Raw genomic sequence first — 12,403 nt, forward strand, 5'->3', positions numbered from 1 at the left:
CAGACTTCATAGAAAACCAATGTCATGTGATCTCAGAAGCCTTTTAGGGATTTAGCAGACCAGAAATGTAGTTATAACTTTTGTAGCTTAAAATTTATTTGCAATAACAAGCAAAACAAAAAAAAAAGTATGAAACACAGCATTCTCACTGCATACTGATACTCTAAAAGTGTCTTTTATTATCTACAACAAAAAAGGACAACACAAAGGGACACTGAATTGTAGGCATGCAAACAACATCTAAAGCTTAATTTTTCCCTGCAGTTTGAATAAGCAATCAGATTACTCTCTTGGTCTGAACATACAGGCAAACATGTGCGGTGGCATTGGTGTACTGAAAAAATAGCCCCTTAAAGCTAATTGATACAGTAGCTACCCTATCAATGGGTACATATGATAGCTACCATAGATATGATAGAATGCCACTGATATGATAGGTATCTTCTGAAACACAATTAATAGAATTTATATAGAAACAATTCTGCAGAAACTAAAGACCTGTAAAAAACACCTTATTCTCCCAACACTGAGATACCTTTCAGAGTCATATAAGCTATATTTACAAACTTTCACATGTAATCTCATTTTAAAAACTGGGTAATTCTATAGTTACTAGAGGGTAACTATACAGGGTATATTTTTGCACTTTGACATTTAAACAAAACAGAAAAACATCAAAACACCACCACCACCACCTAACTTTATGTTCCATGCTCTGCCACTTGTGCTTTTCACAGGCAAAGGGTTCCCTGGAAGGATCAAAGTTACTGCAAGACCTACTTTTCCACCAGCCATTATCTGAAATTGTCAGAAGACCACAGCTGAAATCTGCCTCTGGACTCTTCCCCAGCTGACTCAAAACATTTATCAGTGGCATCACTGGAATGAAGATTTTGTCATAAATCCTGCGTGACTTTAGGGCACACAGATTATGAAAGGCACATTATACTACACTGCAAAATTACAAAGCCTTTACAAGGAACAGTTGAATTCTCTTAGAGACTCTGGACAGATGGCAGGATTTGACTATCACTAAACCAGCTTCGTCAAATACATTACTAGTTCTCCAGCCCCATATTCACTGTGTATTCCTAATGAAATTGCTGAATGAAAAGGGCGATGTGCCAAGCTTATAGCAAGTAAAGAGGAATCCATTTTCCTCCAAGATCAACCTCCTCCCGACGTGCTGTAAACGCTTATACAAATTACAAAGCACTAAGCTCCTCTTGAAAAAGCATCTCATTACAAAACACAAAAGATCAAACCTGGATTCTACTTTTTTGTGTGTTTACTATTTAATCAGGTGTCTGTTAAGCTGTTTCTTTGTGACTATGAAGTAATTCAGGAAAATCAGGAGGTCAGACTGACTGCTACAGAACCACCACATCAATGAACAAGCATAATGGGCTTTCAGGTATCTAAAATAACAGGTCCCTCAAAGGCTGGATGTGCAGCTTCTTTGTGAGACAATTCCATCAGCAAGGGACGTGCACTTCACTTATCAGAACTGACACATAATGCTCAAGCATGACTTAATGCCCGCAAGAAGAGGGGCACGATTCTACTTTGATTTCTAGATGGCAATCCTGAGTTCCTGTTAATTCTCCTCTTAACAGTACAAGGAATCAAAAGCTTTCATAGAATTACCAGATTTGTAACCAAGTATTCACACAGAATTTTACTGTTTCAACACATAATCAAAACTTATTTTGATGGAAGTCACACTCAGTCATATTTTTCCAAGAGAAATTATTCTCATAAAAGCATTTTTGCCTGTCCCCCCTGCAGTGACATTTCTTCTCCCTTGTCGCCATAAGGTTAACGCTCAGGAAGTAAAACGAAGTGATTATCACTGTGCCTGACACGGATTGTTTGCTGCAGCAATTACCCCTCAATCAGAATGTTACTTTTGTTTACACTCAAGAGGGACAAAAAAAAAAAATTCTAGATATTAGTATATGCTAAATACACCCATTTTACACTGCTTAAATTTTGAGCAGGTAACACACTTTAATGTAGCTGTGGCATTAGTTTTAATGCAAAATTATGACACCTCTTTTCAAATCCTAACATTCTGTGCTATAAAATACATGCTCTAATTTTCATCAGGGAGGTGGTTGATTTTGTTTGCATCAATAAAATGAACGAACAAGAACATTCTTATTTGCACCAAAGTGAACACAGCATCCTTATAACCTTATTTCATGAAGTTATGTGAAATACAGTTGAAATTTCAAGTTCCCAATGAAAAGGTAAAAAACGGCAATTTTAACTCCATGGACAAGTGCTATAATTTTCACTGTATGTTAAGATTTTTAATAATTAGAGATACATATAACTAATAGCTCATGAATAGAATTTGCATACAGAGCACACTAAGTCTCCCTAAAAAACTTCTACAATTGATTCCTTTTGTGATTTGACATGAGCTGAATGGTGTTGAGCAGTTTATTCGCTGTTGTTTGGGACATGCTATTTAATTAATTTCTGACTTTTAAACAAGTGTGAGAGGTTGCGTACATCTTTACATTGGCACAGATACTGGTTAACTACATTAATCATACACAACAGGCCTGTGCTCAGTTAAGTGGGTCTTTTCAAATACATGGCAATTAAACCCTCCTACAGACAAATCACTTCGCATTCACAGAATACTTTCTTTATGAGTATTAAATGTTTACAAGCAAAGCTGGCATATTTTATATAATCTTCACCACCTCGGTTGAGACGACTAAGGAGCGCTATCGTTACGTACGTAACAGTCACCAGCAGATGCAGATTAAATAAGGTCACCTTATTCCTTACTCCCATCCTCCCATTTCAGCTATGGCATCTGGACTCTGAACTTGATACACCACTCATATTGCTAGCTTGAAATAAATGGTGTACCAATTCAAGATAGTTTACATGTTTTGCAAAAATGTTATGATTTTTATCAGTTACCATTTTAAGAAGTTTCCCACATATTCTAACCCATTCAATCAGGCCACACGCTTTTCCACAGGAATCAAAAGTGAGATGGGATGCTCTGCTGAATTCCTAGTTCTGAAAACCACAATCGTCATCAACTCCAAGTCTAAAGCTGCAGCCCCAAAGGAATTCTGGAGGAGGAAAAAGCCACTGACTCCTTCACAGCCTCCTTCAAAATGGCGAAGATAAACAGAAGAGTCAATATGCTAATGGTCACAGTGCTGCTTATTAGAGACAATTTAAAATGAAGCCTCTGTCTCATAGGAAATTTTAATCCGCTTTTCTTTCCAACTATCAACAAAAAATTTTTTAAAAGATCAAAATTAAGAAAACTATTTTACCATGGAAGATGAGGTATAACATATCCAACTGACTCTCACTAGACACTTTCATTTGAAACAGAAGTGCTTTTACTTTCCCAAAATGAAATATTTTATCTTTTGTTAAAAATATTTTAACAGGGGTTTATTGTTATCAGTATTTTTAATGTTAGGGCCTTTCATTACCTTCCATTAAAACATGCAAAGCAAAACTGTAAAAAATAGTATGCAAAGCACATGACACACTAGATTATAATTTGTAAATCAGGTACTAGATTTATGAACTGAAATTTTACAAATGCTGAAAAAACACCCAGGATGCATTTGCTTAAACTGAACCACACAAAGAAAGAAAAATGTGCCTACTTCCAATTTCTGTATTTATATCAGTTAGGAATTACTCCCTATACTGTATCCTGCAGAAAGGACATTTCCTTCTTTTACTATTATTAATAACTGCAAAATCTGGATGGCCATAGCATTTTACCATTTGTAGTTGAATTAGGTTGCCTTTCATTTTGTCTTTAAACCACCCGTTTTCAGGTACAGTTGATGTATGTACAAACCATTCAGTAACAGCAGTTTGTCACCTTTGTATGTATTATTGATGAGAAAACAGACACCCACCAATTAAAACGCTTGCACTTGCCCCATCTCCAGGCTCAGCCTGAGGTACTGATGGAACAGCTGAAGCAAAAACTCCGTTTTATATTTCAAAGAAAGTTTAAAAGCAGTGAGAAAAGACTGCCCTGCAAAGGACACAAAAATTGTATTTATTGCTGGAAAAGTTTATTTAAGGAGTAGACTATATTATTTACCCTGTATGATAATTAAAATTATGAGTCCACATCTTGTCCAACAAGACAATCTACTTAGTCTTCCTTTCAGTCTTGGACTAAATCTATGAAGTTCTTCCAATGCTAGTCACAGCTTAGTACCAAAGATACAGAGTCAAATAATGGTCAAGATATACATCAAGCAGATTTAACTAAATCTGTGTTTCTGCTGGTTCCCCAGCAAGACATACAACAATATTTTTGAGCCCCAAAATATTGCCAAGTGATAAATTGAAGGAAATATTAAAAGTATCTGAATTGGGATATCTTTAGATGGACAAAGAACCCTGAGGTCACTTATTTTCTCTGCTTCCATCCAAATTCTTGGGTTGTCAAAAACCACCAAGCCATTTCATAAACACTAAGTATTTATTCCACAACCTACTAGTCCTTTCTAAAGTAAGTGTAACAAGAGAATTTATCCAAGAGAAGTTCTCTAAAAGAAAATATTCTGCTAAAATATATATTTTAAAGAAATTAATATGAAATGAGATTACATTGGCTGCATATCTCTAACCTTGTTTTTTTGAAAACCAATTGGCCTTTCTTTCCTGTTTCTGAGCATAAGACTAAATACCCCATGTTAAGACACATTGATACAGCTGTTAATGAAAGTCATAAATACACCACACATTTCACAGTACAACTCTGCAATAACCCCACACAATAAATATACATTTACAGTATAAATTAATGAAATAGAGTTGAGTTAAATCAACACTAGCAGAGAACACAAAATACTTCTCTTACCTCCATTTCTGTGCAGTGTAAGCGGCTCGATTTATCTGTAATTGAAAAAAAAAGTTTTTAGATTAAATAAGATGATGAACAAATAAAACTAAAAATTTGAGTCACTTTTTTTTAATAATCGCCAAATATTCTTTGCCTTACTTTAATCACACATTTCAATAATGTTTCCATTCTATATGCATCACAGAATTAACAAGAAGGCTCTGCCCTTTTTATTTGGATCCTTCACAATACTCCCTTTTAAAAGATGTGTCTTTAATGCCTGGCTTCATTATTTAAATTGTATGACTGATGCTTGGCCACAGAGGGAACATGAAAACATGCTGGCTTAAATTAAGCAGCAGCAAATAATTATTTCAACAGAAAAAACAACATTAATTCATAAACCAGGGAAAAGCCACTGTTTCATCTGATACTTCTGGAATATCAAAGAGTTCAACAACAACATGAAGTCCAAGCAAATTAAAGTTGAAATATTAATGTAATATTTGTGTAAGTTCCTCTTGTCAATTTTTGCATTTCCTCCAAGTTCAGAAATTGGAATTTATATAATACAGAAAAGTTAAGTTTCTGAACTGTTTCATCAAACTGAAATCTCAATTTTCTCAAAGACAAAACACTTTATACCAAAGTATAAGTGGCTTGACAGCTTACACAAAATAAGACTGAAATTTCACAGCATATTAGGAAGGTACCATTTCACTAAAAGCAGCAAGATTATAATTTCATATTAATAATTCATATTAGAGTGAAGTAATTCTGACAGGATGATTTTCTGTTGGAAAAACAATATTCAAGAAAGTCAAGTATGCCACAGAAATACATCCATTTCAAAGGGGAGATACCCCAAACTTAAATTTCAAAACACACAGATATTTCATTTTACTCTTTTTGTCTTTGCCTTCTGGCTGCATTGCACCCACACTGCTAGTCTAAAATTTGTGATTTGGGGCCTGACAGCACTCACCCCAGGGAAACGCATAACACAAATTTTCAGTCCCCATGTACTCAAAACCTGGAACGGCGCGCATTCACTTGACTGCGCGTAGACTGAGAGCATGTGTTAGAAGTGATGGCTGCTGAACACCACCCAGCGTAGCCGAAGGATTTGCTGCAATAGTTAGGAAGAGCCTGCAGTTTGTAGCCATAACTGGAAGGACTGTTTTGTCAGATTGCCTGGCAAGCCCAAGGAAGCTCAACCGACTGGTTAGCATAATGTTTACACAAAGGAGTGACTGCACTGACTTCATACATTAAATCTGAATGGCATGCCAAACTGTCAGCGCTAGGGAAGAGTCACCTGCTTAGAAAAAGATTAATTTTTCATATTGAACTGGTCGCCTTCCCTTTGAAACTAAAGGTTAAACACATCTTGGATGAATAGGGAACATCCACCTAACAGGGTGAAAGCTGTTTACCTTCATTTTGAACTGTTGCCAATGCAAGCCGAATGCTTAGCACTGGTGTCTGACTTCAAAACAAAGAACAGAAGAGTGACTTAAAAAGGCAGCTTTTGCATCACACATTATCTTTTAAAAAGGACCGGTGAGTCTGGTCGATTCACTTCTCCACATAAGAGAAATTTTTTGTGTTTAAAATGGTAACATTCGTGTAATTGTTTCAATTATAAATGGAAGACATTTACTGACAAGTTTTTTTAAATCATACTACTATTATTGGCAGATTTACTAATATTAGGGGCTACTTCTGTGAAACTCAATTGACAGATGACCAAAACAGCATACCTCCACAATACAAGACTAATTCACAGAAATGTAGTCAAGATGGGAAAAAAGTACCTTTTTTTAAAATTACTACTTCAGAAAAAAGTAGTAATTTTAAACCTATAACAATGCAATGACACACAGAAGGCCACCAATGTTTGAAATCATCAATCATTTAAAATATCTTTACTGGCATATCCTATGGTCTAATGGAACAGGAATCAAACTACCTTCTAGATCCTCTCAGTAGCACAGACACAAGTACTCACTGCTACACCTCAGCAATGCTGAGATCATATGAAGATCCTTTTAATGTAAGTCCTAACCAAGTCCTGAAGCACAAAAAAAAAATCAGCCCAGACCAAAACAAGTAAGGCAAAAATTGTATTTCTGAAAGAAACAGCAAGAAGCTTACCACACAGCCCCTTTGACAGATCTTTGATAAACTTCCATGAAAGCTGTTCATCAAGAAAAAGTACTCAAACTTCAGAAACCTTCCTTATTTCGTATATGGTACCATCAAAAGTTACTACTCCTTTCAGAGCAAATCATAATAAAAAGCAGAAACTCTTAAATGTAGCCTAAAGGTGACAATTGGGCAGTATTCCTGTATTCCCTGTAAGAACTCATAGAATAGTCTCTGTTGGCATGTAGTATTAAGTGCTTATCTGGTAAATAGGTGAAGACTTAAAAAATTATTTAAGCTGCTGCTTCTTAACACAGATCCAGATTTCATAACCTTTCAACTAGATACTAATCTGTGTAGCATTTTCACCACTCTTACTGCCAAAAAAAAAAATTCAACGGTATTTTATCATGACAGTTTTCCAATCACTAACACTAAATAGCATACCTTTAATTGCCAAGTTAACTTCAATTTATAAACAAGCTGCAGTTTGGAAGATTATATGAATGCAAAAAACCAAACAGTTTTTGCAAGAAGGAGAGAGACTTATATTGGAGGTTTCCTATATCTCTGAAAACAGTCTTCAAAGAGATGTATTTGCCACCAAAAAAACCCCACCAACAAGCAAACAAAAAAACCACGCCTACACCTTCATATTCATTTTTCATTTCTCAAAATTTTTATTTGAAAGTTATTCTTATTTCAAACCCTCAGCAAGAGGAGTCATGCCAAACTTTAGTCAGGCATCAGGGCGTACTGACTCATCCCCGAAAGCAGGAGCTTCAGGCTGCTACTTAGACTGGGAGAAATAATTCTTTTCCACAAATGTGCCTCACAATGCTGTTAAAAAAAGCCTACCCTCAATTTATCTATGGCCTGTGCTTCCCTGAAGCACCATTTCCCTGCCTTCCAGGGATTAACAGGTCACAGTTAGAAAGGTTCTTGATAGATACAAAAACAAATAGCAAGCATATCATGCACTGCTGCCAATAGCAAGAAGCACACATTTAAGACTGAATTTCAAAAGCAAAATAGGTAATTCAGCATGTTAAAATGGACTGACACAGGATATTTATGAGAAAGCATACAGAATGTGCAGAAACATTTGCACTCCGCTATCCAAAGAAAAATTAAGCTACAGAGTTGATATCAGTGATGTGACACCACATGGCTGCTGTTTCAGCTACAACCAGCTACTCTAAAAGCCTTGCAGCTTCAAGCCTCAGAGCATCTTCCTAGCCTTCCTCTAATGGCTCAGATTCCTCTGCAGAGATCCAAAAGCATTTGCTTCAAGACGGCTTCTTGCAGAACTGAAATTATTAGCACTGATTTTCAGGCAACAGTGTAGCTCATGCACGCATTGGCAACAAACCTGAAACTCATTTTGTCTTAAAGATTAATATTCTAATTAAATGCCACAGGCCCTTTCTGCAGGTTTTGGGTGAAATCAAGCTGCTATTTCCGTGACAGCAGAAGTCAAGTTGCCTTCAGGAAAGACAGCCACTGCCCACATGCGCTGGAGGACAGTGGGAAAGGTGGCCGAAGAAGGAACACGGGGGGCTAATCGAAGGAAAGGGAGCAAGGGAGAACGCATGGGTCACTTACTCAAGATCCTTAAGTTGAACAGTCTTCAATCAGTCCCCCAAATTAACAATAAGTTCAATTTGTATTTGTTTTTCTAGCTTCTACCTCTTCAAGAGGCACTGTAGCTACAATAGTATAGTAGGCTTTTCTCTCTGCCCTTAAGAGAGTGAGGAACTCCTTTTAAACAAAAAAAAAAAAAAAAAGAGGAAGAAGTTCAGACTCACATTTAATCATTTGATTGCAGGAACTGGAGCATTCATTACCAAATCTGACAAGACTGTCAATACAAGAGTCAAGATTAGTACCAATAAAAGGAAAGGGAAAGAATTAAGGAAGCAAAGGCAACTAAATAACATCAGGTCATAAGGAAAAGAGATGACTATGCAAAGAACAGGTTTCATAATCAAACAAAACGAGAGGAAAATATTGATGGAGGAGGAGCGAGGCAGACTTCTGGCAGAGGACGGATATTACAAGATAAAGGAGGAGAACAGAGAAATCTTGCATGATAAAAAGAAACAGAAAAAAGGTGAAAACAACAAAGACAAATATAGGTAAGGTATAGCTTAGGAGTAAGAGACATCAGGCTGCAAGGAAGACAGAGGAGTGAGAACTCAAGGAAGTGGAAGGAAGCAGACTGGATTAGGAGAGATAACTGCAGACCCCCTCAGAGCAGCAAGCACAGTGACCCATGTTTTTAAGTAAAACACTTGGGCTTTGAGGATCAACACAGCCTTCCTTTAAACTGTGTAATCAGAAGGCAACAAGAAATGGGGTGAGCTTTTACAGCTTGTGGCTTTTTGGATCTGACTCATTATTTCTGCATTAGCCTGCAGCTGATGATTTAGAAATGGCACGCCTCATTTTATTACTTGGGAGACGAAAAAGGAAAGAGAAAGAAATCTGTACAAAAATACAAGGAAAATTCTTAGAGACATTACTAGACCGAAGGTAGCCAGGACTTCCCTTCCCCTTGTTAATTTTTTTCATGCCCTCATCCTTCTCCATTCAAGACTTCACTGAAGTTACTCCTCACTTTGTACAGTCATAAGCAATCCTCTTGTACACTGCACAAAGCAAAGGTAATGACTAAGAGGTCTTCTGTGTTAATACCCAGTTAAATTTTGTAATAAAAGTTGTGGTTTTTTTAAAAAATAACACACTAATTCCAAATTAACGTATCCATACTACCTTAGTGCTAGCTTCTAAGACGTAATTAAATGGTCACTCTTTGTCTTGTCCCATTTCTACTCTGCAGAAAGGAACTGGCTGTGGTCACGATACAATTCTTTGTATGTTCCACTGCTCACCCTTTTTAGCAAACCTGTAAGTTTACCTAGGGATCACATGAATTTTTGATATTCTGAAATAAATACTGTGGTAGATATTCATCTACAAGTGCTGCTGAACTCTATTCGTAGCTGCTAATCTCTTCTGCAGCTGCTTAAGTACAGATACTACACTCACTTTCCTCTGGCCTGTCCAGATATCAAACCTTCCCAAAAAGTGTGAATTTGCAGAGTTCACATATCTCAGTTTTGGTTGGTTTTATTTTCTAAAAAGTTCTGTTACTCAAATCATACTCTAATTTTTCCTGGAGCTATCCACTTGCTTGCTCATTCAACAAGCACGTGTGGCTTGTGGCAGAATTCTGACTCCATTGAAGTCACCGGTAGTTTCTGCCAACTCGTTTGATGAATCCAGAGTTTCAAGCAGGTTACAGCTTCTCTAAACTGGTAACACAGCACTGTTGGATCTGTTAGGAACTTCCACCAGCTGTTAATAAACTCTCTCAAGTAGACAAAAAAGTAGTTCTCCTAATTCTTCTCTACCTCAGCTATGTCTGCAGTCTTCTATTTGCACTGTACAATCTGATTCATCTCTTGTTCCTCTTAAAGTTCACAGAAATAAAATTCAATTACACACTCACAGTTGTGTGTGTCGTGCAAGTTAACTTAAGGTTTTGTCAGGAATAGAACGATATTCATTTTGTCTCCTTACCGGATCCAATGCTGTAATGTGATAACTTAATTCAGAAACAAAGAGTAAACACGCTCCAGCTTCCTTTTAATAGGTAGTATGAAAAAGGTTCCCCACTTTTCTAATGATGGTTTTATTGCCATGTGGATCCAGGATGTTATGTACCTTTAATCCTCTTGTCACCTACAACACACCTACTGCACACTTGGCAAATACAGGCATGCTCAGGTCAGACTCATTCACAACGCTGCTGCCGTGAGGGTCATTTTCACTGCCTGTCACTCTGATCACATCTTGCTCTCTGAAGCGTCCTGTTGAAGGTGCTCTCTCTCGCTCTCTCTGTCACATCATACACTGCTACCATCTTCATTTTCAAAGCCCTTCTCATGCTACCCCAGCCCTAACCATCGCCTCGCACTGGATATTGTGGGGTAAACTGTCACCTCCAGCCAGCCCCTGAAGCTGGACTCCATTACCCACTTTTTTTTTTTTTTAAAAAAAAAGCAGCTTTGTTCTTTCTCCAGTGATGCCCCATAGGGACATCGTATCAACTCTCTGCAATGTCATGGCAGATGCCTCGTTTCTCACTCTACTCTTCAATCACTGTTAACAGTGACAACTACAATTCCACTTTCCTTTCTACAGCAACGTTTTTACTGCACTAGTCAAGAAAACCTCCATTCAATTACAAATGTGTTATCTTTTAGTTTAAGTCATTATGAACATCAGGACCCCACGGTTCCTCAAGTTTCTCTGCTCTTAACTTTTCCTTAGGAACAAATGCAGATTTCAGACAACACCAAATTAGTCTTTACTCCTTCACTGCCTACTTACCACCTTCAACATTTGTGCATGTGAATATAGGTAACTGAGGTCACCTATCACTGTTGGCAACTTCCTTCCATTTCTTTTGTGCAGGTATTTAGAATATGCTTTTTTTTTTTTTCAAAGACATTATTTTGTTATGTTGGGATCTTATCTTTACTTATTTTGTCCTCCCCCACCACAGCTGTCTACAAGCGGGTCCCTAGCCATCTGCCTACTTTCACAGAGAGCACACGTAACCCCCAGTGCACAGGATGCATCAGCATAAGCCATGACTGGAAGCCTTCCAGTTCAGCCTTACGTACTGGGAACCACGCTGACGGCAGAAAGCCTAGCATGAATAAGGCCTAAGCCTTCTCTCTTCCACAGATCAGCAGAGCAAGTGAGCAGAAAAGTGTCAACTCACTAAGGCTCCTCTCTGCTGTCTAGTGTCATTTAATTCCTACCTTGACTTCCAACATTAATATATAGATATATATAGATATCTATCTTAAAGTTCTTGCAGGAAAAGGTGAGGCTCAATAGATCAAACATTACTATTTTTAAATAGATATTTCTGAATACCTTTGAACAAAATCTGAATTCAGAGCATAATTAGGTCTTAATTCTAGAGGTACTATTTATTTTAGCAGTATTCACAGCAACACCTGTTTTGAAACGTGAACATCAAGCAAGGCTACTCTCATCTTTCAAAAAGGTCAACAAAATTAGAAGTAAAATGTCAGTACATTCATCTTCCTCTAAAAATCCTGCATTTTTCCTCTGTGCTCCACAGGAGTCTGACAGGTGAGAATGTCTTGATGCACGCAAGGTAAATTTGCGTTTATTCATCCTATATTTCTCCATGCTGCCTTCCAAAACCTGGGCACACAAGGGTGTAAGAAGGACATGAAAGTCATGCCCTTCTTACATGAAGGACACATGAAAACTGCCAAGACAACGTAAGCTATTCCTCTATAGCATGTCTCAGCCTGAGCCCTCTCAGCCCCGTGAAGGCCACTGCGCAGT

The 12,403-nt window shown here is 37.4% G+C and overlaps 1 protein-coding gene across 3 annotated transcripts in view; it reads right to left on the reverse strand.

The window, feature by feature from the left end:
• SPIRE1 (spire type actin nucleation factor 1) overlaps positions 1–12,403 on the reverse strand; it is a 132,174-nt gene that overhangs the window by 114,940 nt on the left and 4,831 nt on the right. For all 3 annotated transcript variants that reach the window (XR_010371510.1, XM_064443032.1, XM_064443031.1), the window contains exon 2: positions 4,877–4,911. Coding sequence is in view for 2 of the 3 variants with exons in the window: in XM_064443032.1 (XP_064299102.1) it covers positions 4,877–4,911 (35 nt within the window). In the remaining variant the exon portion in view is untranslated. The remainder of the gene's footprint in view (positions 1–4,876; positions 4,912–12,403) is intronic.

This window comes from Phalacrocorax carbo, chromosome 2, assembly GCF_963921805.1.
Source record: "Phalacrocorax carbo chromosome 2, bPhaCar2.1, whole genome shotgun sequence".
NCBI classification, from domain to species: domain Eukaryota; kingdom Metazoa; phylum Chordata; class Aves; order Suliformes; family Phalacrocoracidae; genus Phalacrocorax; species Phalacrocorax carbo.